At 43.0% G+C, this 25,493-nt stretch overlaps 1 protein-coding gene across 2 annotated transcripts in view; it reads left to right on the forward strand.

Moving 5' to 3' along the window:
* The first annotated feature begins 19,839 nt into the window (after positions 1 to 19,839).
* Positions 19,840 to 25,493, forward strand: part of kcnn3 (potassium intermediate/small conductance calcium-activated channel, subfamily N, member 3) — a 64,636-nt gene continuing 58,982 nt past the window's right edge. Inside the window, exons 1-2 of one of the 2 annotated variants that reach the window (XM_033639638.2) lie at positions 19,840 to 20,439; positions 21,049 to 22,193. In XM_033639638.2, the coding sequence (XP_033495529.2) occupies positions 21,075 to 22,193 (1,119 nt within the window). In that variant the 5' untranslated portion in view covers positions 19,840 to 20,439; positions 21,049 to 21,074. Of the gene's footprint in view, positions 20,447 to 21,048; positions 22,194 to 25,493 lie in introns of both variants that reach the window. The other variant, XM_033639637.2, reaches the window with a different exon arrangement.

Raw genomic sequence — 25,493 nt, forward strand, 5'->3', positions numbered from 1 at the left:
CTGGCCATGCTAGCAAGTCCTGGAAAGTCTCACCTGTCCTGCCTGCAGCCCGGCTGCATATTCTTTTTTTTGTCTTTTTAACATCTTGATACAAAAAAAAAAGGCTTTTGGGTTCTCTTGCATGGCCAGTTCTTGAGGACGGCTAGGTGAGGACAGTTTTGTTGTCTAAGGAGCGTGTGTAGTTTGTTCTTGATTTGGTTATATGTAGATGGATGGTGCAATATATACATCAAGTATATACAAATACATGAACACACAGATGTTGCAGTGGGGTCCAAAAGCCCGAGTCCAGCTCCAGAGAGTCGCATTTATTAAAAACTGAAATGAGTGTCAAATAATTTATTCCTCAAAAAACTGCAGAATGGTTGTTTTTATTATTGATGCATGTATTTCAGTTTTTTGTTGGTTTGTTTGTTTGTTGTTTCTCTTTTAATTGAATTTGAGAATCCGTATTATCTGGCAATCTTGACAAAGATTAAAGACGCACTAGACAGAAAGTCCTTTGTCACGTTACAGTGACACGTGCAGTAAGAATCACACAGGAGACATGATATAGATAAACTGTTTTAGTATTTGTTGCATTTCTTTAAAGATGGCATCATTTTGATTAAAGCTGGCTTTTAATATATTTTTAAAAGAATTTCCGAGAGGAGAACATTTACATTAGTTGTGTAGTTTTTATCATTTAAAGGTACAGGTCTTACAGTGGACTCAGACTTTTGGACCCCACTGTTTGCAAAAATGGATGTCTAGTATAAAGCTGTATATACGTCTGTGTGTATGTATATGTATAAGTTTAATGTATATATTTTGTAAATCATCTACAGTTGCTTTTCTATATTTTCTTTTCCTGATGTTTTAATTAAACTGCAAAGAAATATGCTGTTTTTTACAAGTGAAATTTGGAAAGCAAAAAAAAAAAAAATATTAAAAGAGTAGCAATGTTTCAGTGAAGTGATGTGTTTCTGGTATTTTCTTCATATCGTGTCTGTTATATTTATTTATCAACTACGTCTATCTTCAGAGGAGTACTTGCTTCGTCTGGGGGTTGAGGTGATCCAGGGGCTCTGACAATTTTACTGTGTCAACTGCTGTTGAGTTTTATAAAAGGGCGTCTCTGCTACTGACTCCTCATCCAAGACAAAGCTGTGGATTACATGTATGCAAAAACAGTGATTGTTAAAGAGATGATTATACAATGCTAATTCTTACAGCAGGACCTCCTTTCCTCAGGGTGGCGTTTAGATCCGGCCTTGCTTCCAAATAGCCGCAGAGCCTATTGCAATGCTCCAAAGGATCAGCAGATGGAAACATGTCCTCACCTTAGGGCAGCAGGCTGTGTGCATGTGCAGAGAGGCTACGTTAAATCAGCCCCAAGTGATGTTCACAGTGGATGCTTGACAAAATCTGGGTAGATTTCCTTATCAAGATCTGTGCAGCGCTGACGAGCATATAGTATAAGAGCTCCTTACATTGATGATTCTTCCAGCTTATGATATTGTGATCCTTTTGCTTTTATTTTCTGAGCATGTGCCTGTACCTCTACCTCATGTGGACACATTATAGTTTTAGACCTTCAAGAGTGAGGATATTTTGGCCAGCCCAGCACCAACATCTTTAAACTACTTTAAAGGGAGTGGCGAAAAAATACATTTGAAAAACTCAACAGCAATGTCTCTTTGCAGAAATCATGACCCAGTTACTCAAGATAATCCACAGACCTTGTTGTGAGCAGTTTCATGTACAAATTATTTTCTTAAAGGTGGACTACACCCATCAACTGTATCACTGCACAGAAGGAAGGGTGCATCTACTCAATGACAGGACGCTCGTGCTTGAGAAAGTGTGAAATTTAAATGTTAATGGTGTCCTGGTGCTAGATGAGGTAGCAGTAGATGTACGCTTCCTTCTGTGCAGTGATATGGTTGGAGGGTGTAGCACAACAAGGTCTGGATTATTTTAAGTAACCGGGTCATGATTTCTGATTTCTTTTACCATGCAGTTCCATTATATTGGAAAGATTGAATGAATGAATAAATTGTCTGTTAGTTTGGTAATTTTAGCCTTAAAAACAAGAACAAGTTGGAAAATGTGTGCTGAAAGTTGTTACTTTTAATAACCTACAGCATCTGTATGAAGAGAGAGTCACCTCTAAAGTTCGGACGAGACTCAGACTCTCAGCATCCCCTTCATGTTGAGTTTCAGATGCTTCCATCAGGGCGGAGGTTTTGCCTTCTTAAATGTAGCACTAAGCATTACAGATCGTCCTTTGTTCTGTCTGCTATCGCTTTTCTTAACCAGCAGTGACCACTAATTGTCCATGATGTATCCCTGACAGTGTGTGATACTGGATTCTGTGTGTTATGTATTGTACTGTCTTTTGTTTTAGTTATGACTACTGTCTGTATCCCAAATTGCCCCCTGGGGACGTTAAAGTTTTACCTTACCTTACCTTACCTTACCTTAGAAGGCAGACATCTCTACAGCCGATATCTCCAACACTGTACCACCTACCCTAAAACAATCGACACTGATGAATAGCACTACAGGTAAATTAGACTCACAGGTCAGTCTTTAGACGCTTTGCTTAACTAAAGACTGATGACTGTCTCCCAGATTTTGTGTTTAGATGGGCGGATACAATTTCAGAGTTTAAAAAAACTCCCTGTGTTGCAGAACCAATAGTAAATCCGCAGGGCAGTCCTTTGGTGGCTCGCTGAACTCTTGGGAGCTGCCCATTGGTTCGACAGCCCATTGGTTCGACATCCCATTGTTCCGACCATATTAAACTCATTGTACCAAAGTCCGTTCCGAAATCATCATGATGCCCTGTGGTTAAGGTCTGGTTAGGTTTAGGCACAAAAACCACTTGGTTAGGGTCAGGAAAAGATCATGGTGTGGGTTAAAATGAAAAAGAAAGTGACAAACACATAAGCCGTGAGACAGTCGGACTAATGGGATGTCGAACCAATGACATGGACCCGAACTCTTGTGCTCATAAACATAGTCTGACTAGAAACACGTGCAGAGGTACAAAATGGCTCAAGTCGCTGTAAGTCCTTCATTTCCACAATCTTGTGGACTGAGCACACGTTTGATAAAACGGAGTTAAATCTCTCGGCATCCATTTTCAAGCTCTCTGTGTGTTTGTTTCCTTGCGGACGAGAAAAGGGGGAGCGCACATTTCCGGGAGGGCATGACCTTTTCAAAAATGCAAGAGGCGTTGCTTTGTTGCCGGCCGTTTTCGCCGGTGTGTTAAACACACTTTAGAAAGGAGTGTTCCCAGAATCAGAAGCCAGAGATCTCTGATGGTCTGGTGGCGAGACTACAGGTAAATAGAAAAGCATATTTCTGATTTTGGGGTTAACTGTCCCTTTAAGCTTACAGTAGTTTGGGTATGGTAAGGTCAGTGTCTGGCACAGGTCATTTGTCATTTAAAAATTCACACACAAAAAATATGGCAATAAAACCCACCAAAAAACAAAAGAGGGGAAGCTATTGGCCCAAATAAATATTACTTATAGTTTGTGTTGTTATTGCAGGTCAACATCTTATCAGGGGGACTGCAAGGAAGCTGTGGCATGTGAGTATAAAACAGGTATTGATTATATTTGGTCTTTTTTGGTTGTGTAAGTCAGTGACTTGTTAGGGGCAAACAACAGGGAACAGGCGTATATATTCCATGAACGAGGTTGGGTAGGATGAAGTGTGGTATTTGCATAGAGTGGCTGAAAGGAGCTCAGCTGAGACGTTCAATGCTCAGAGGCCTAGTGGAGAAATACAATTTATTGTGGCTAATTGAATTGAATTAGGACATGGACATGTTTCGGGTTAGTGGCAGCATTAGCATAGGCGTAGATTTCGGTGAGGGGGGGACGCAGGGGACACGCTCCCATCGATATTTAGAATGTGTGTCCCCAAAATAACAACCAAAGCAGTTTTTAAGTAGCAGAGGACTTCTATTTTGAATATACAGAATAACATTAAAAAAAATGTAAAGCAGCTGGTGGTGATGAGGGTGAGGATCAAAATAAGAAGGGGGTAAAATGGAAGAATATGTGTTAATCCATTCTTTCAGATACTGGATAACAGAGACACTCCACACAGATTCAGCAGTGTCTTAATGTGATGCACTAACACCGAGCTGTCGTTCTGTGTGATGTCTCACTGGGAGCAAATAGTGATATTCTTGTCTAATTCTGAATCATCTCTGCGTAGCATTAGATCCGCTCTTGTCTCCAGTTCAGCGGAAACTGTTTCTGTCAAGGGACGAGGTGATGGCAGCAATATTGCCAGCCAATCAGTGTAGTGCCTCATAACTGATTTTACTGTTAATGCCACCCCAGACGGAGGGTTTCATGAGAGGAGAGTGTGTGGCAGTGGAATCCCAGCAACTTCTGGTAAAAAAAATAATCACGTAATTTCAAAGCATGCAGTGGTTATCCCAGTTTGTATGATATGTATATACTCAGATACAGCTGGAGGACTCAATCAATGAGGTTCCCTTCAAGTTGGCAATAATGACACAAAAATGAGTGTACACATATAGGTGCATGTTTGTGCCGTCCAAATGGTCTGTGGGCAATACTGAGGGCTTGTTTCAATCACGATCTCCACCCATCAGGTTGGCTTCATACTGTCTGTCCTGTCAAGTATTTGGATGGTAGGAGGGTGGGACTAATGACAGAGGGAGAGGGGAGAAGCACGATGGAGGGAAAGGGTGAACGAGTGGAACGGGGCTGCATGGAGTGAAATATTAGTCCAGACCGAGGGGCTTAAACGAGCCAATCGATGCCCTCCAATGGAAATAAATGAGAGCGGGGAAGGAGGGAATACATGAAGGCTGAGTGGGGAGAGAAATGGTTTAGAAGCCAAGATAAAAGGGAAAAAACACACAAGAGAACCTGTGGAGTCTGGTGCAAATTTATAATGGGCATCAAAGGTGTGACAGAAGGGATGGAGACTCGAGTCCGAGAAGCATCAGACAGGAAAAGAGGGGCTCTGAAAAAGTGCCATGGATGATGTTTTCAGGTTGGTACAGATATTGTAAAATGGTACTGGCTATAAAAATCACTCAGTTGTACTCAGTGTGCGAACTATACCATGGCTTTCGGGGGGGGGGGGTTCACATGCCTCAAAGAGAGAACGACTGACTGTGACTCTTATTGCATACAAACATTCATCGCTGCAAGCACTTGCTTTATGTTTGCATATAATAATCAGCTGACCACATCAAAATATCAAAACCAAACATCACAGTATGAAACAATACGGCCAACTAAAGCACAACACAGTATGCTCTGCCGAATGATGCACAGTATTCTATTGTTTATTGTAGTTTTGTCAAAAAAATATCAGTGTAATTGTGATGCTGAACAGTTGAAATGGTTTTAATTAATAGTCATTTTCCATAGTATCAAGACACCAGCTGCACTTTCTCACTGTCTCTTATTGTGTTTACTGCAGTCATTCTGCTCGTCTCTGCAGCCTTGGTATATTTATCTTTGTTAATCTCTTTTTGAAGATTATTTTTATGGCTGTTTGCCTTTTTTTGATAGGACAGTGAAGTGTGTCAGGAAAGAGGAGAGAGACTGGGAATGACAAGCAGCAAAGTGCACCAAGATGGAATCAAACCCCAGGTCTCTGCAGTAAGGACGCAGCCACAGTGTGCTTAGTATGCATGAGTTACCAGGTGAGCTACTGTGCTACATGTTTATCTTTATTATTGACAATGGTGTTCAGTATCAATATTAGTATCGTAACAACATTACGATGTCAAGATACTGACATTTATACTCAGTAGCTATGTAGAGTTCAACTAGGCCATTGAATTGGACTACTTTTCTTGTCCCAATGTACAAGCACGGTATGTCTGACTCTGCTACGATAGGTGGTGTGATGCTCCGTTTTAGCTTTTCAGTATTGGACCTTTTTGCAGTTGACCCATTACATCACGGACCAAACAATCGAGTGTCGTCCAGCTGTTCCGCCATTTTTTTGTTAAAGAGTCGCCATTCAATGTTTCCTCCCATCCATGTATTTTAAAATAATTTGCTCCCTCAGCTGACACAGCGTGAACTGTGTCTCCTCATCTGTCCAAACATGCACAGCTCAGGATGTAGATTTCAACATGTTGTTACCAGCTTCTTCTTCGTCGACTCCTGAGTCAAAGTCCCTGGGGTGGACACTGTGGAGCATGCGCAGAGCACCTAGGCCATTTGGGTGACAGTACATGCAGGAATAATGTGACTCCCAGTTGTATTATCTGAGAGTGTTAGTCCGATTTAGTACGATTACAGTCGGGCTAACATGTATTTTGAAAGGCTGGGTTTAGTCAGACTAACAAAATAAATCAAGTTTCTCTGATGTCATGTAAACGTACTGACTGGGTGGCATCACAGGTAGGACAACCCTTGACTGGGATTGGATCTAAACATTTAGGGTTTCCGATACAGATCAGGTACTGACAGATACACATGGTGCCAAGATAATGTATCCCTCTGGCTTTGGAGATCATGACTTTCCCTCTGGCGCCACCATGAGGTCAACATTTGTAGTTCTTGGTGAATCTCGACAGCTGTTGGATGCATTTGCTGTAAAACTTTGTATAGATATTCTTGGTCCCCTCAGAATGAGTTTCAACAGCTATCCTTTGACTTGTCATAAAGTGCCATAGTGAGCATTGTAAATTATTACACCTGTTTACCATCAGCATGTTTGCATTGTCATAGTGAGCATTTTAGCATTCTGACATTAGCATTGAGCTCGAAGCACAACTGCTTCTAAATACAGCCTCACAGAGCAGCTAACATGGCTGTGGACTCTTAGTCTTGTTAGGTGATGGTATGTGACCTGTTTGCCTTTGTGTGACACTTTCACTGCATACTTATATCACCCTATCCCTAATATATTTAGTAGTAGTAATTCCTTTTTAACTGAAATAATTGGATGGTTGGTTAATTGGATTTTGCTGCTGACATTCAACATTTAAAACATTTGTATTATTTCTCTGCTTACATTTGGTAGTTAAATGTAATGGTGGTTATTCTACACATGGTATAGCAGCATAAAGCTAGTGCTTCTGTAAAGCTAAAGGTAATGTCACTTGTACTGAATGGAAATTTGACTTCACCTAGCTGTGATGTAAGAGTCAGCTGACTCAGTAAGACTCCAGTCACCTCAAACAGAAACACCAACCCTGCTGAAACTTTACTATCACGGAAACGCTTTGAAACTGTAATTAGCCTCTGAACACCCCTAAATGTTCGTATCAGGACAGCTGCACACACATGCTTAGCCAATTGCCTCTTCAATCAAGGGTGACACATAGCACACGATATTAGCATTCCTTTGATCCAAAGGCTTGAGACCTTGACTCCTTGCTACCTATACATTAAGGAGGCCTAAATTTGACACGGTCTCTCAGAACTATGATGACGCCAAACAGGCCACAGATATTTCACACCACATTACTCCTTCCATGACAGCAACCATCACAATCAACAGAGGAGAGGGTGGTGCTGGCTGACGAGGGGAAAAAACGCAGCTTTGTGCAGTTGATTAGCGGAAAGGTTCAAAAGAAGGGTAAGGGTAGCCTCAGGTAGTCAGCTGAATTGCTGTGCACATCTCAGATTTGTTGAGGGATTCAAATTGGTGAGGTTTTGTGCTCCCTGGTGTCTGTTTCTGCCTTTTGGAGGACCAAACGACCAATTAGAGTGTAGTAGACAGGATTGTAAATGGGTATGCTGTGCATTTAGGCCTAGGGGTTGAATGCAAGGGTGCAACCATTAACTGTTGCAGCTGTGGTTTGAGTCTGGCTTTGTTTTTGCTTTGTAGACTGTATAAAAATCATGGACATAGCTACCGTGACGTCACCCATTGGTTTGTGGACTCCTGATTTGAAGCCTCAAGTTTGGCATTTTGCTGTTACTATCTTGTTTGTTTTTTTGGAGCCAGAAGTGGCAGTACATTCTCCACATAAGCTTATGGTCTCAGCCACTAAGTCTTCTTCAATGTAGCATGATGTCAGTTTTGTAAATTATGGTGCCTTTTACAGTAAAATAAACCATATAGCAGGATGTGCTTTAGAGTGTGGCTACCTTGTGTTTGACAAGTTGCTATGATGGTGTTCTGTCAATCCGGATACAGGCGTAGCAATGTGTATCCTCTCCAGCTCCACCCTCTCAGTCAAATATGGTCACTTCTGGTTCCAAAATAAAGATGGCGACAGCCCAAAATACCACATCCAAGGCTTCTAAATGGTGGTCCACAAACCAATTGGAAGTGTATGGTGGCTGCATTCACATCTTTTACACAGTCCATGGTCCATGAAAAGAAATAACCACTAACCACTTAAGCTCCTTTCCAACTGGAAAAAAATCCACTAAGACCCACAAACATCTTGCTTTGTATTTAATGGGAAAAGTTACAATCTACTTCCACTCTCAGGACAAATGACTCCACAGTAGTCACAGGTATTTAATGGTTCCAGCTCCAATCAGCTTCAGTTGGCAGCAATGGAAATGCGACTCCTGCGTGGACATGCTCATTTTTTTCCCTCTTCTGACATGATGCAATGACGTGCCGCCACGAAATACCCTCTGTCTCCGTCTGAGCAGCGCTCCAACACTGTTAAAAATTAGTCTGCACCGAGTTTGAAAGACAGACTGAGTAAGTAACAGATATAAAAAAAATGTATCATGCCAACATTAAAGGACGGCTTTTTCATCTGTATCTGAAGCCACAAGCCACTGCCCAAGCATCAGATTTCGATGACTTCGGTGTGAACCCAGTTGGGTTTTTCAGTGTTAAAAAAAGGCATACACACAGTAATTTCAGTGGGAAAGGGTATTAAACTTTAAGTTAACCGCCTACTAGCAATCACTATTTTAGCTTCCATGTCCACTGAAAGTGACAAATGTCACTCAACTGCATCTGATTTATAAAGGCAAAACAATATGTCATGATTATAATAGTAATGAAGTGAAACTTGGCAGTTCACTGTGAGCATCAGGCTAGAGTGGGTGTCCAACTTAAGTCTTTGTCACAGAGAACCCCTGTGACTCATTTGGCATCTGGAGGGCAAAAATACTCAGTTGCAAGACAAAGAGTACGTCAGGTCACAAAAGTGGTCTGCACACTGTAGCCTTCAATAAGTAGGTTAATTCTCTGAGAAGGATGTTGTAGACTGAAACATTGCCTTTAAAGAAAAGAGAGAGAAGCTATTTATTTGTAGCCTGCAGTGAGCAGGGCACCTTTGTAACTCTTTTGGCATCTGGGGCAACAAAACCTGGAGAAGCAGCTGAACAACACATCAGAACACTCAAACACTTGATATCAGGCTGGTTATCAAGCAAGAAGTTGTTCCAGAGGAGTTGGACCAGGAGGAGCAGATGGTTTTACGAAGGGATGTTGAACAGCAAAGGAGCACTGGCCACAGTCATCATCTGGATGGTGAGTGTCAACTGTGCACATAGTGTCCCCATCATCCCTGGCCCTGTGATGTGGTGGTGACTTCAACAAAAGCCAAGCTAACCAGGCTGGAAGACAGAATAAGCATTTTTCTAACTCCCTGGAGCCTCTTGGCACAAAGATATACACGCTGATCTGTCTGGGCACCAGTTGGCTTCAGGGATTCCAGGACAAGACTGGCTGTCCAGTATCAAACCTTAAAAAGCCACCCATGAAACCTCAAAGGGGAGAAAAAAGGACCTGAATTTTAAAGTGACAGGCAAAGTGTGAATGAGTGGAAATCCGGCGGTGTCACTAGTCTCCTGACTGGTGTGTTTTTTCAGTCAGCAGAAAGCTGACACAAACACATCCAGTACATCAGCACCACTACAGAATACATTTTGCTGACACTGTGAAACTGTATTTAGCCTCTGAACTCCTCAAACACTTCTGAATTTTAGTAACACAACACATGTGAGCAGCATGCTAGCCAATTTGCTCCTCATACTTCCACATAATATCTTATAAAACCAGACCTGACATGAAGTGCTGAGTATTCTGTTTGCTGTTTGATACAGTTTCTGACATAGAGTTTAATAAAACAGTGTCATTATGCTGTGTGTGCGTGTTTCTGGATGTTTGCAATTCACTGTGATCATCAGGTTAGGTTGGGTCTCCAACTTCAGTCTTTTGCTGCTTTTACACTGCCTCTGCAAGGCGGGAATATCACACTGTTATGCCGCCTAGACATATAAAAGGTACAATTGAGGACTGAGTGGAGAGAGTTGTCTCACCTTTAAGCCGACATTGGAGGTAGCAACAGCACCAAAACGACGTCTGTTTAAACGGGAAAGCTGGCAGGACAGTACTATGGATAAGGTGTGGCGTGTTGGCGACATGTTATGTGTGCGACCCACTGCCAGAGGATTTGAAAAACAGCTGCTAGCAGTTAGCAGCTAACTCAAAAGAGAAGAACAGCAGCAGAAAAAGTCCGCAAATGGGGAAAACAATAAGGTCTGGGAGTTGCTAACCCTCCAAGCAGAGGACGAGATCAACCACCATATAACATGGACAGTAAATGATTGTTATTGCCATGTTAATCCCGTTGTTATTGTTTATAAAGCACTGCCGACGCGTATGTTATATGTCACATAAGAAATCGAGGCTGTTGTGTTACATGTCATACTCATCACACGTCATTTGCTTCAGCAATGTCGGCATGCTGTCTAAAATTACACACTGGAGCAGCATGATACCGTTGACGGTTCTGTGTAAAAATGCAAAGGTGGCGTGAAGAGGGGACTTCATAGCGGCCCTGTGGCACAAATTATGTGTAAAAAGGGTTTTTGTCACAGAGGACCCCTGTGGCTCTTTCGGCGTCTGCAACAAAACCTGGAGAAGCAGCAACAGATCAGCACAACAAAACACTCATGCACACACTTCATCAGTTGTTTCAGAGGAGTTGGACCAGAAGGAGCAGATGGTTTTAAGGAGGGCTGTTGAACAGCAAAGGAGCACTGGCCACAGTCATCCAGATAGTGTTACCATCATCCCTGGCCCTGTGATGTGCTGGTGACTTCAACAAAAGCCAAGCTAACCAGGTTGGAAGACTGAATAAGCATTTTTCAAACCCCCTGGAGCCTCTTGGCGCAAAGATACACGCGCTGATCTGTCTGGGCACCAGTGGGCCTCAGAGATTCCAGGACAGGACTGGCTGTCCAGTATCAAACCTTAAAAAGCCACCCATGAAACCTCAAAGGGGAGAAACAAGGACCTGAATTTTAAAGTGACAGGGAAAGTGTGAATGAGTGGAAATCTGGCGGTGTCACTAGTCTGCTGACTAGTATTTTTTCAGTCAGCAGAAAGCTGACACAAACACAGATCCAGCACATCGGCACCACCACTGCATACACTTTGCTATCATGCTGACAATGTGAAACTGTATTTAGCCTCTGAACTCCTCAAACACTTCCAAATATTAGTAACATGACACATGTGAGCAGCACACAAACCAACTGGCGTCTCATATATCCACATAATATCTTATAACGCCAGACCTGACATGAAGCAGTGAGTATTTTGTTTGGTGTTTGATACAGTTCCTGACATAGAATCTAATAAAGCAGTGTCAATATGCTGTGTGGGTGTGTGTGTGTGTGTGTGTGTGTGTGTGTGTGTGTGTGTCTTGATGTCTGCATGTGTGTCAGCCCTTTCATTAAAAGGGCACAGTTGTTTGGAGGCGAGATGTTCTGCGCTGCTTGCTCGCCACTTAAATGGGAGAGCGGACGCATTACCCACAGCTTTCTGCAAGCTCCACTCCTCCCCTCCTCCCCTCCTCACCCTCCTCACCCCCTCCTCACCCCCTCCTCCTCTGTATCTTTTACCCCCTGTAGTCTCCCGCTCTCTGTATTTGATTAGTCTCTCTCAGGCAGTCAGATCAGAGTGCTGTTTGCTGTGCAGAGATCCATCTGCATACAGCAGTGGGTTTTAGGCTGTGGGTTAGCCTGCACAGCTTCCAGGCCCCTAATGCAATCTGGGCCATTAGGATACAATGGAGCCGGTGTAGGGCAACGATTAGAGCATGTCTGATAGAGTGGGGCCAGCCCAGTGGTCTATTAAGAAGAGTCGTGCAGCTATGCAATGCACTTACTCATCACCTCACTGACATTTATCATAAATCTGGTCAACAATAGGTGTGTATTTGGAGAAAGAGACAAATTATTATCTCCATTTCCCTTTCTTCACTGACTGATCCATAGACTGTAAAAATAATGGACGTAGCTACTGTGACATCACCCACTGGTTTGTTGACTCCCATTTTGCCACCTCAAGTTTGGCATTTTTGCAACTTTGCCATCTTGTTTATTTTGGAACCAGAAATTATTATTTGTGCGAGAGGCTGGAGCTGTGAAGGAGCAAGGGGTGGATCTGGCCAAGAAGTCAAGGACACTGTCAGCAGACAGCCTGTCGCTGCAGCCCACCCTTAATTATGTGCAACTTTAAGCCCTAATAAAATGTGAAAAAGGAAGTTATTTAAAAACCTCCCAGGGGTGAAACAAGCTGTAGAGACCAAACTTTTTTATAAGGCTGTAAACATGCTTTTTTCTGCTGGTAAGTTGGACATTTTAACATGGGTGTCAATGGGGCTGGCTTCTGGGGCCAGCCTCAAGTGGCCGTCAAAAGAACTGCAGTTTTTGGCACTTGCAGGTTGGCTTATTTGCTGCTTGCTCCGGCCCTGACTGTCCCCAGTGCGTTGGTGTAAAAACTTCACTGCAGGGAACAATGGAATTCTGCTTACTGTTATGCTTGATGTGTGCCTGACACACATGGGTCGCAATTGTCCGTATGGCCAAAGTGACATCACACCATTAGACACAGCCCTTCGTGGGGGTCCCATGTGGCGAGTTTTCTCCTTTCTGTACATATCTGACATTTTCTATGTGGACATGGATGGATAAAGAACCATGCTGTAAATGTGGGTTTTTGATTCACTGCCCCCTACAGTCTGGGAGAATATTGGTTTGCCGTGAGGAGAGAATAAAAGAGCCAAACATTTCCTCATCACATTAACTCTGTGCAATCATTCAATTATAAATTAGTATAATTTTATGGTACATGTACTTTACTTGGATATTTCTATTTGATGCCACTTTATTTATATTTAATTTAATATCATAATATTGCACTTTATATTCCACTGCATTTGTCTGACAACCATGGTTATTTGTATTTTTGCAGCAGACCCTACGCACATGGCCTACGCCATTGTGAGCATTTATGCTTGTGCAGTGGTGTGTCTGTGTCACTCTGTAGTTACACCTCCACAACACTAGTCTGCAACGGGGTTTCTGTGAAGTGCTGTAAAGTTTAGATGATTCAAAACAAACATTAAACACACATTAAACATGGCTTTATAGAGACGATTTCAAACACAAATACACCAATCAGCTTCGCTATATCTCGCAGCATTCACAGTCAAAGCAGTTTATCTGGACACAATTTCCCCACAAATACAACATGCTAATGTTTTTAGCACAAGCCTATGGCATTTTACATTGCATAAATTAGCCTAGTGGCTAGCGGGGATTTCCTCTTCTTATAACCAGGGACAACAGCAACATATAACAAAGGTAACGATACAAAATTCGACTCTATTACAGCTCACAAAGTTTATCGACAAAACAACTGTCTTATACTAAACGTTTTCCAAACAAATATAACATGCTAACATTATTAGCACAAGTCTATGGCATTCTACATTGCATAAATTAGCCTAGCGACAAGAGGTGATTTCCTCTGCTCAGGTGAAGCCAGGATAAATCCCGAAGTATGAATCCCCGAAGGATAAATCACACAGACTTAATATACCATTTTTGTGGAGACTTTATTATCTACGCAATTTATTGTTTCTTATCCGTGAAATCAAATTTAAAACACAACAACTTTGTTTCCATTGAGGGAAATGTTTTCAAAATAGACAGGAGGTCTGCATCACCGCAAAGTGTACTTACATTTCTGGGGATTTTGCATACAGATTTTGCTTTTCTAGTCTTAGAAAGCTCAAAGTGCTTTACAACACAGGCACTGTTCACACACACATACACTGGTAGCCAAAGCTACCGTAAAAGGAGCCACCTGCCTATCTGAAATACATTCATGTTTGGGGTTTAGCATCTCACCCAAGGATACTTTGGCATGTAGACTTTCCGACTCACCGACTTTCTGACTGGTAGACATCTGCTCTACCTCCTGAGCCACAGCCGCTGTAGCCGTGCAAACATGGAGTGGTGTCAATCTTCTCTAAAGTCTCAGCAAGAATAAGCAAATAAGCATATTTTCCAAAATGTCATACCTTTTTAAAGGATCAGTGTGTAGGGTTAAGTGACATCTAGTGTTGAGGTTGTACAACTAAAACCTCTCTTATGTGCCAGGAGAGCTGCAGTGGCCGACATGAAAATGCAAATGGCCCTATTTAGAGCCAGTGTTTCATTTGTCCGTTCTGGGCTATGTGGACTACATGAAAGAGGGCCCACTCCGTGTGTCAATAAACAGCTCATTCTAAGGTAAGGAAAACACAATCATTCTCATTTTCAAGTGATTATAACCTCATGAAAACATAGTTAATGAATATTAAACACCACTTCTGCTAACAGACCCCCTAGATCCTCCACACTGGACCCTCAGATAAAGGATTTGAATACTTCCTCCACCCCCTGATGATGTTGAGGGGAAACTTTCCATCTAAGAGGAGGCAGAAGGAAAAAATAACCCATGTTTTCTGAACATTGCACTATTCAGCGTTAGAAAATGATGTAATGGCAAATGCGAAATGGTCTGAAAGAAATGTTGAATGGAAGAACTGCACTGGAAATGCAATGACTGCTATTTTATGTGTGTGTGTCTGTGTGCGCGTGTGGTTGAAGGGTCTTTTGTTCTTTCGGTCAGAATCTAATCAATCCGTCTCTCTTTTCACTTCTGAGCCTCCTTGTTGAAATTCTCACATTTCCTCTACATCTTTTTCCCCCCACCCAACACAGACATCGCTCTCATCTGTTATTTCCTCTCCCACCCAGCCTCCAGTTGTGTCATTTAGAAGTTTTATGTGATTTACATAGTATCATTTCCTGCAGTCAAGATTTTATTTGGCTTTAAACTCGAAGTGAGACGAGAGAGGGAGAGAAGGAGATCAGGTGGAGTGAGGACTCATCTGTATACTACAGCGTTGGCATAGCAACTGCCATCCCACTTTATTATTCCTCTTTGTATTCTATTATTCACTTTCTCGTTCACATATTTCTCACACCATACATCTGACGTATGCTGCAGGGCAGAGCTGTGGACTAACCTTTTCATTGAATGGGCCCATCATTACTCCTCTCTGTCACTCCCCTTTGCTTTCATCGCTCCAAACTCTCCATCTTTCTCTGCTGCCCCCTAACCTCTGTCGACAATATTAAGACTTTGAAAGATATATACAGTGTGGCCTGCCACCATTCCTACATTCTGTCAGCCCTAATGTCCCCCTGGGCCTTTGGCAGCCCCCTTTTTCCATTTACCGTGCTTTGTTGTATTGTGTTTGTTAAATCTCCTTCTCTCTCTTTTGCTCTCTCTCCTGTGTTTTATTGGCAGAACAGCTGTGAAGAAACGGCTGCCAGAACATAAAAGTTCAGCCCAGATGATTATTCTTTTACATAATTCAGTTGAGTCTTCTTTTTTTTTGAGCAGATAAAAAGAAAAAAACACAAATGGGAGGAATATACCAACTGTGCAGGTGTGATAAAAACCACATAGGGTACCCCTCTGCAACCACACACACACACACACACACACACACACACATTTGTGTTTTTAAATTCATCCACTGCGTTCCTTGAAAGGTGCAACTAATAATTATTTCATAACTTATTCTCCTGAGTATTTTCTTATTTCATACATTTATTGTTTGATCTGTAAAATCACAGAAAATTGTGGGCTTCTAAAGCCCTAAACGACATCTTTAAATGCAGGGCTGTGGAGTCAACATTTGCTCCACCCACCCAGACGAAACTTCAGAATTTGAGCTAATTTCCTACTATTTTCTATTATTTATCATTAGCAAGTACAGCTATACAGTATACTATATGCATATGCAATATGTGAAAACTACTGTTGTCTACATAAATTACACATGGCAATGTTTGACATGTAACTCAGTTTGCTTCCACACCTGCCCTGTTTGGTTCGGTTCAATCGAACTCAAGTTCATTTGCCCCCAGTGTGGTTTGTTTGAGCAGGTGTGAACACAGCAACCACACTTGGGTGTGCTGAATGGGCACCTTTTTGAAGAGGTGGTCTTGGTCCGGTTACAAACGGACTCTGGTGCAGTTCGTTTTTGCGGTGAGAACATGTTCCGACCTCGATCTGAACCAACTGCAGTCACATGATACATTGTTTGGGTTAAACACGAGCATGTTACAGTCTTGGAGGATTATTAATGTGCACCTCCTCCTGTACTGCCTTAATATGCACATTCAGCACACCCAATGCATCAAAACATTGTTTTCTAGTTGGAGCCGCACCTCGTTTTCAAACGGTATGGTTTGACTAAAATGAACAATGACAGCAATATAGTCCACGATGAGCAGTGCTAAAATCAACCTGCGTAGTTGTCCCTCCATTGTGACATTAGAAAGTGTCACATTTATCTTGCAAGTGTACTCTTCTTCAACGTTTGGTTTACTTCCTGGATTTTTCCTGCATGGAAATTCTGACCAATCAAGAGCAGCTTTCTCACACAAGGCATTTGATCTAGTCCGCTTGTGATAATGATATCAAACAGAGAAAAGCAGCACATACTTTCAATTTGTCCCTAAGATTAAAATCAGGTCCAACAAATACAGAAGTACAGATATGTATATACATGCATATCTTTCTTACTATTTCTGTCCCATTGTCCCCAGTACATAATAAATAAATGGCTTTGATCTGTGTTGGGACAGACCTGACCTTTGACCTTTCCCCAGGCCTGTCTATAAAGAATTTACCGCTTGTTGAACCAGTCACTCTCCATCACTGACCCATCACGAATCAGCCCAGGGCGGAAACAACACATTACCGTGTTTATTTCCCCCTCATGAGGAAGAAGCGGATGAAACAATCCACAGTCAAATTCAAAGGGAACATATGTAGAGCATTTAGGGAATAAATATAAGACAAAAACAAACCAACAAAAACAAATAATTATGATATTGACAGCAGATTAAAACATATGGAAGGAGGACATTTTTTCTCCCTCATGTATGGACCACTGTCTGTCTTCCTTCCACATTCGCTGCCTGAGTGAGGCATTGGCATATGGCTGGTGCTGGATAAACACTTGGAATTATCCTGCACACGATATGATTTGCTTTATTGATGTCTGTCGGGTTGCATAATCTCAGGATAGGCTGACCTGTTATAAGGAAACAGTCTAATCCGCTCCCACACAATTCTGCGTTAGCACTCATCCGATTAAGGGTGCACATAACGCACACAGAGAAGCACAATGTTAAACCGATTACACCAGGTAGAATAGTCTAATTATGCAGGATTATTCCATATAGACTCAGTAGAAATAGAATTAAAAATCTAAAAGTCTTCTGGGAATTAAATAATAAATTCCCTATGAAAAACTGTGGTTACATCCATCTCCTGTTAATTATGTATGAGTTTTTAAATTTAATTTTAGGGCATTAAACCTAATATTCAATTCAAGCCAACTTTATTTATCCCCGCGAGGGTAATTGTGAGCCAGCTCCAGATCAACAGATAGAAAAAGAAAGAGAAATGTATCATAGTTAGGGCTTACATTATCCTATAACATCTTATCATAGTCTAAACCATCAATTCTCCAAGGGGGTTTCTGTATTACTCAGTTTAATCACAAAACAGAGAAGTGTGCAGGTTTCCAGCTGAAAGTGCACAGAGAAGCACTGCACCGCTCCTGCTTCTCCTGGTTCCACATCCTCCTCCACGCCATGTGTTGCAGGTTTTTATGGTACATAATAGTTTTGCAATAGCGAGAGACATTTTTGTCACATAAATGTATTTACATTTGCTCTATAAATGTGAAAATTATTCTCTGAATGCCTGTTTTTGACATGACGCACAAACCGACCAGAAAAATGACAGAAACACAAAATGATGCACCAAAGAGGTGCAAAACAACCACGAGAAGATAGTAAAAGACACAAAAGAGGGAAGGAGGACACAAGATAATTTAGAACAAAATTACCTCAGAGACAAACACATCTACAAAGAGCCAAAAATGACCAAAAAAGACTCACAATTACCCCAAAGAGACAAAAAACAACCACAAAGGGACACTAAATGACCGGCAACACACAAAATGACCTCAACAAGACACATAATGACTACAAAGAGACAAATAACAACCACAAAGAGACACAAGATGACCAGAAACACAAACATTTATGTCAAAGAGACACAAAACAACCACAAAGAGATGCAAAATGACCAAAAAAAGACACAAGATTACCCCAAAGAAACACAAAATTACCTCAGACACAAAACAACTACAAAGAGACACACAACAACCACAAGAAGTCTTGAAATGACCAAAAAAGACACAAAATTGCTTCAAAGAGACCCAAAACAACCACAACAAGCCACATATCAACCAATAATGAAACAATATTACCCCAAAGACAAAGAAACAACCTCAAAGAGACACTAGATGACTAGAAACACACAAATGACCTCAAAGAGACAAGACAACCACAAAAAGATGCAAAATAATGTACAAAAGACACAAAATTATTAAACAAAAGCATCCACAGAGAGACACAAAATGACCAAAAACAGACACAAATTTACCACAGAGAGACAAAAACAACCTCAAAAACACACGAATTAACTAGAAGCACACAAATTTACCTCAAAGAGACACAAAACAACTACAAAGAGATGCCCAACAACCACAAGAAGTCACAAAATGACCAAAAAAGACACAAAATGACCCCAAAGAGACACAAAACAACCACAAAGAGATGCTAAATAAGTTAGAAAAGACAAAATTATTTAAGATTCATCCACAGAGAGACACAAAATGAACAAAAAAGGTACAAAATGAACAAAAGAGACACAAACAACTTAAAAAGACAGATTACCTCAAAAAGATCAACCACAAGGAGACACAAAATGACCAGACAGACACAAAATGACCTCAAAGATACCCCAAAGGACCACAAAGAGATACAAAACAACCACAAAGAGACACAAAATGACCTCAAAGATACCCCTAATGACCACAAAAAGACACAAAATTACCCCAAAGATACCAATAAAACAACCTTAAAGAGACACTGGATGATTGGAAACACACGATTTGACTTCAAAGAGACACAAAGTGACCAAAGAGACACAAAACAATGACGAAGAGATACGCAACAACCACAAGAAGTCAGAAAATGACCAAAAAAGACATGTTAAGACACAAAAGACACACCACAGCTACAAAGAGATGCAAGACAACAACAACAAAAGGGGCAAAAACATCACAAAGTCTGTGTGTCTCGCTCGTCTATAGGAGAGGTGGTGGGGCCCTCTGCATGCCTGTGCATGGAGCCCCATTTTATTATAATCCGCCCCTGTAGGGTGCCAGCTCCAGCAGTCTTTTAAGAGTAACAGGTGCCATAGGCAACCAGAAATAGCCTTTAATATAGAAGCAGCGGCTACAAATACCAAATAGATTACATATTTTTTGGCGCTACAGTAAAAAAAACTCAACAACCCCCAAATAGCCCGGGTATAATAAATTAGACATTTGTTTGGCGCCTACATCTTACAAACCCTGCCACCTGTTTTCAGCGCTTATTTCGCTCCTCTGATTCCGTCCAATGGGAATGAACGGCAGGTCTGGAGGCGGAGAAAGAGGCAGAGAAGTTGGAGGAGAGAGTGAGAGACAGATCCGGGGAGACAGTGAGCTGGAGATTGAGTGCAAGTCGGTGGAGTCACATATTAAATCACAGACTTCACTGCTCATCTGAGGACTGTGACTTGACGTCCAGCTTCTTCTTCTTTTTTTTTTTTTTTATTTTTGTAATTTTTTTCTGTTCGGGCGGTTAATGTCGCTGCACATTTTTGACGTGCAGTCACAACAGGTTGACCGATTAAATCCAGCCACTATGGATTATTCCTCTTCATCTCCAGTCGATTGCCACTGACGGGATCGTAATGGGCACCGTCGAGAGATCAGTGTTGATTGAGGAAGAAACGAACTGATCATAATCAAGTGGAGCGGAGACGGAGGCAACATCTGTGGGGGGAGCGACGCACAATTTCGAGAGACAAGCGAGGGGACCTGTGGAGGGACCTGTATGCAAGGAGGCGAAGCGAAGAGATGATGGGATGGCCGTGGCAACATGAAAAAGAAAAAGTGCGGTGGTCTATTTTCATCCAGCCAGTGATTCAACACAACTAACCTGGGGGACAGGGACTGAGAGAGAAGAGGTAGGAGGTAGGTAGAGAAACAGACAGGGAGGAGGGGGCCGTGAAGGTGTCTGGTTATGTCACACTGAAAGTAGGTTATTGTTTTGGATCAGTCAAATGCAGCCAACTTATGGTTAACTGAGGCATGCACACAGTCACAGCACTTCTCTGATGTGGAATTATTATCCTCCAGTCTCTGAGCCTGATCTCATTTCCATGGTGTAAAGCCAGATCTGCACCATCCTTCTGGCTAACATCAGTGTAACACACAGATGACATTTTATGGCATAGCTTGCTGGAAGCATTGTGGGATGTGAGAGATGGAGAGGACACTGGGAAACAGAGGGAAAGAGGGCGCTGCGAGAGGCTGACTGGCCAGCTGACTCAAATGTGACTCAAGGAATAACATATTCCCCAATTACGGCCACTTTTCGTCACTCTTTGTCACACGTCTTCAGCTTTTAGAGTTCAGTCTGTACCCTCATTTGTTTTACCTAAGCGTTATCCATCACAGTGTTCCCTCACTCCTCTCCCCAGCTCTCTGTCTGTCCTGTCTGCAAAGCAACCGTCATGATGAATATGTCTCTCCTGTGTCTTTCTTCACAGTTCTTCTTCTCTGTTTGTCTGTAGACAGGTGTGTGGCCACAGCCGTGACCATGGAGCCTCCCCCCTCTCTGAGCTTGGCTCTGCTAGGAGGGAGCGAGGATGAGGACCAGCGCTTCCTCCTTCCCCTGGGCAGCATATCCCATCCCTCCACCACTGGCAACCAGCCAGGATCAAACCACTCCAATCACATGGGAGGATCAAGCCTCGACCGCCTAAATGGCAGCACCCCGTCCCCATCCACTGCCACGCCCAACTTGCCTCCAGCATCACTCCCCAAGTTGCCCCTGTCATCCTCTGGAGCTCAGCCTTTGCCCCCGCCCATCCCCAACGCCCTGCATCCCACCAGCACTCCGCTCTCCTCATGCTTGGGCTCGCAGCACAGCCTGAGCGGGGACAACTCTCCGGTCTACAACGCCCTCTTTTACTCCTCCCACTCGCCCTCCATGGAGCGGGAGAGGGACAGAGAGCGTGAGAGGGACAGGGAGCGAGAGCGAGAGCGAGATCGAGATAGAGGCTGTAAACACAGACAAGCCAGCCCTCTGGTTCACCGTAGGGACAGTAACCCCTTCACGGAGATCGCCATGAGCTCCTGTAAGTACACAGGCGGGGTCATGAAGCCCCTGAGCCGCCTCAGCGCCTCCCGCAGAAACCTCATCGAATCAGACAGCAGCAGCGAAACCAAAGAGGTTGGCGTTTCAGCTGTTGCCGGGGCAACGGCAACAGGGGGGCATGACCGACAACGAGAAGCCCCTCCCACCTCCTCGTTGTCCCAGTCCTCTACCAATCAACCCCCAATACAGAGCCCGCCAGAGATTGTGATTTCATCCAAAGAAGACTCGCCGTACCCCCGAGCGGGGTATGACATCACAGACTCCACATCCAACCAGATGTCCATCTACCACCAGAACCACGCGCTGGTGGAGAGCAGGCGGGCGCAGCCGGGGCGGGGGAGCAGGCAGGGAGGGGTCGGGGCGGTGGGCACCGGGCCAAGGGGCAGCACCTCCAAGGCCCCCAAACGGAAGAACCAAAACATTGGCTATAAACTGGGGCATCGACGGGCGCTGTTCGAGAAGAGGAAGAGGCTGAGTGACTATGCGCTCATCTTCGGGATGTTTGGCATTGTCGTCATGGTGATTGAGACGGAGCTGTCGTGGGGCGTTTACACCAAGGTGAGGGGACAGACCAGTGATACTTCAAGGGGGCACACCACTGATTTTACACATAAAGGTCACTTTTCTAGTCATAGTTAGGATGAGCACCGTTGTATATTGTGTGGCTCAAGGCAAGCAAAAAACCCTGATGATGTCATAGTGATGTCATTGGGGTTATCACAGCTTGGGCTTGGAGGCTACAAATTTGTAGAGGAAAGCCTGCCTTATGAACAGAGGGCATGGAGTTTGAAAGACATAGTCACCAGGCAGGGAGGGTGTAATGAAAGACGAGCTGCATTATGGGAAGTGTAGGATCCAGTGTTGCTGGAGTTTGACTCTTACTAGGGACTTAAAGTTGGGATATCTCGGCCTCTGCTGCTGCGATGTTGACCATTCTGTTTTTAATCCATCTCTCACAAGTCCTCCAACTTTATGGAAGTGCAATAACAAATTGGTAGATTGCTCCTTTAATGTAGCGTAAGTACATAAACAAAGGTCACAGATCTCACACCACGCTGACTTCATGGTTGTAGTCTTCAGCACAGGAGTTCCCTTAGCTAACTTTGGCTCTTTTAAGGCATTTTTGGGCAGTTGTACTATTAGGTAGATAGGTATGTTACCAAGGATGAAGTGGGTATACTCTCGTACATATTCCAACGGTGGGAATACTGTAAACTGGCAGACAAAGAGGTGGTTATATCTTCATATATCCTCCACCACACCACTGTTCTGGGGCATTATTGGGTCTTGTTTGCCAGACTCAAACCGGGGGTGTTAACTTCAACCCAGGAGGTCCAAACTTAGGCTGTTTCGAACGGGTCATTGACCAGATAATTTGAGTCATCTTTCACCAGTTAATCACCTCATTCACGATCGGTACACCCCACTCAGTCTGACCATGTTGTCGGAGGCTGTACTGTAATGACCAGGCATGCCCGTTGCTGCTTCTGGATGATGTAATACAACAATGCAGAGGACATGGGGGGCAGATTATCAGTAGGAGGCCAGGATCTCATTTGTCTGTGTAATGGGGAGTATAATAAGCTGAATTGGCCCCTGGCTGCTATTGTCTGTTTATTTTGGTTGTGTGTGTGCATGTGTGTGTGTGCCACAGGGTCCCAGTGAGCCTTGGCGCATGTTGAGCTCACCTTCCTGATGCAGAGATACTTGTGCCCTGGCTCCATCCCGTCTTTCAGTTTGACATGTCACAGAGGCTTGGGTTTCTTTAGCTAATAAGGTGGAAACATCACTTCCACTTATGCAGTTTGTCATACATGGATCACTGGTCATGTGAAGGAGGGTACGGGATCATGTGAGCGCACAGATGTACAGGTACCCTATTAGAGTAGGCCAGCTAGGTGTGTCTCTCATCCCTCCCTCCGTCTCTGTTTCTGTTTGTAGTCTCCAGTTGATACTTGGTTTCTATCTGATATTGTCATTGCTAGAAAAATCTGCCTCTTGCTGGTTGTCTTTGCTTCTTTTTCTCTTCATGGTCTCCCCTCTCATTACTCTATGAAAGCCACAGTTTTAGAGTCTATGTCTTTTTTATTAATGAAAATTCATGGTCGGGATTTCTCTCTCTCAAGCCCTCCTTGTCTCTTTTCTTCCTTTCTGTCGACCTATTCTCCTCCCTGAAGGAGACGGCGGACACTTTTTATGCTCTCTTTCTCCGGCTGTCTCCTTTCTATTTCAGCTCCACGCCTGTCTCTTTATCCTGTCTTCCTTTTTTCTTTCTTTCGTTCATTTTTCTTCCCCTCACTTTCTCGCTCCCTCTGCTCCACTGCTCTTCCAGTGGGCGTCAAACTGGGGGAGTGTGATCGGAAGAGAGAAGCGGCTGGGCGAGAAATGAAAGGCTGTGGAAGGAGAGAAAAAAGGGAAGGCGATAATGAAAAGCCTGATTTAGGTTCTTAAGCTACAACCAATACAGTTCTCATCTGAACCAGGCAGCGCTGTCTGTCAGTAAGAATTGATGGACAGCTGTGAGTCTGAGCAGGGCGGCCACTGTGTGTGCCAGTGGTCTTACTTTATTGGCTCATCTGTGTTCATTAAGGTATGCCGCTCAGAGCAGGGAGTTGGAGTTGAGGGAAAATAGTATGTAAATAGCTTCACGCCTCATTGTCTCATTTCAGGGTTAAGAGTTAAGCATGCTTCAGCAAAACCTGATCAAAATTCATTTCTAAATGCAGAGTGCCAAGTTATATATTTCCTTCCTTTTTTATGGTTTGCACATTTGGTTTTACTCCAACAGATACTGGAGTTCCATCAGACAGTTCAAGCCCTCACTTAGATAATTGAGGTGGAAAGAAGCCCGCTGGTTGTTGTGAAAAATGGATATCGAGATCGTGAGGATGAAAGAGGGAACGGTAAAGGGAGATGGAGATGGATGCGAGAACGTTGTAGAGAGAAGTGGAGAGGTTCATGCAGTGCTTTAAACCAGTCTAGGGGGAAAGCTATGAATGATTTCTCGTATTGATTATTGATAATCACTCACCCACACATGCACTGTCCAACCCGGCGCGCACATGCTGTACAAACTCGCACATTGAAAATGGATGCTGCCTTTCAGAGGTGCTATATTGTGCATCCTTGAGAGCTTATGGGGAAATATGATATGGCACAGATCGTTTTTTGTGTATATTTGTGTGTGTGTGTGTGTGTGTGTGTGTGTGTGTGTGTCCTATTAACAGCACCGTAAGACTTTCTGTCTTGGACAATAGCTGTAAACTAAATGTCACTGTATGTGTGTGTGTGTGTGTTTCTGCCAAACCAGCTGCTCTATCTTGCTCCCAAAAATAGAGATGAAGAATAAGAATGGAACTAAACAGGGTGGGTTGGATGGTGTGCGCGTTTGCGTGTGTGTATGAGTGTGTGTGTGTGTTAGAAAGGATAAAGGGAGAGAGGTTAACAGAGGAGGACATGCTGTTCAAGACTGTGGGTATAGTGAGTAAGCATTTTGTAGATTCATTTTGTGCAGAAACAGGTTTTTAAACCCCGTCACCACACACTGTAACTACAGCTGAGAATGTTCCATTCATTGTATTACAGCCATTATCATCAGTTATTATCCTGTCTATTCAGAGCTGATGATCAAGGCCACATTTGACATCAGTAAGACAAGTCTGATTGCAGATAAAAACTGTTCTTATGTCTGTATATTTAGAAAAGCAACCAAGTACATGTACTTCAGTACAGTTTTAAGATTCATGCTACTTTAGACTTCTACTGTACTACATTTCACTTCTTTTTTTGTGGCTGCTATAGTTTCAAGTTACTTTCTAGATTTTACATAAAACACATGATGAGCTTGTAAAATACATG

Source organism: Epinephelus lanceolatus, chromosome 10, assembly GCF_041903045.1.
Source record: "Epinephelus lanceolatus isolate andai-2023 chromosome 10, ASM4190304v1, whole genome shotgun sequence".
Classification (NCBI taxonomy): domain Eukaryota; kingdom Metazoa; phylum Chordata; class Actinopteri; order Perciformes; family Serranidae; genus Epinephelus; species Epinephelus lanceolatus.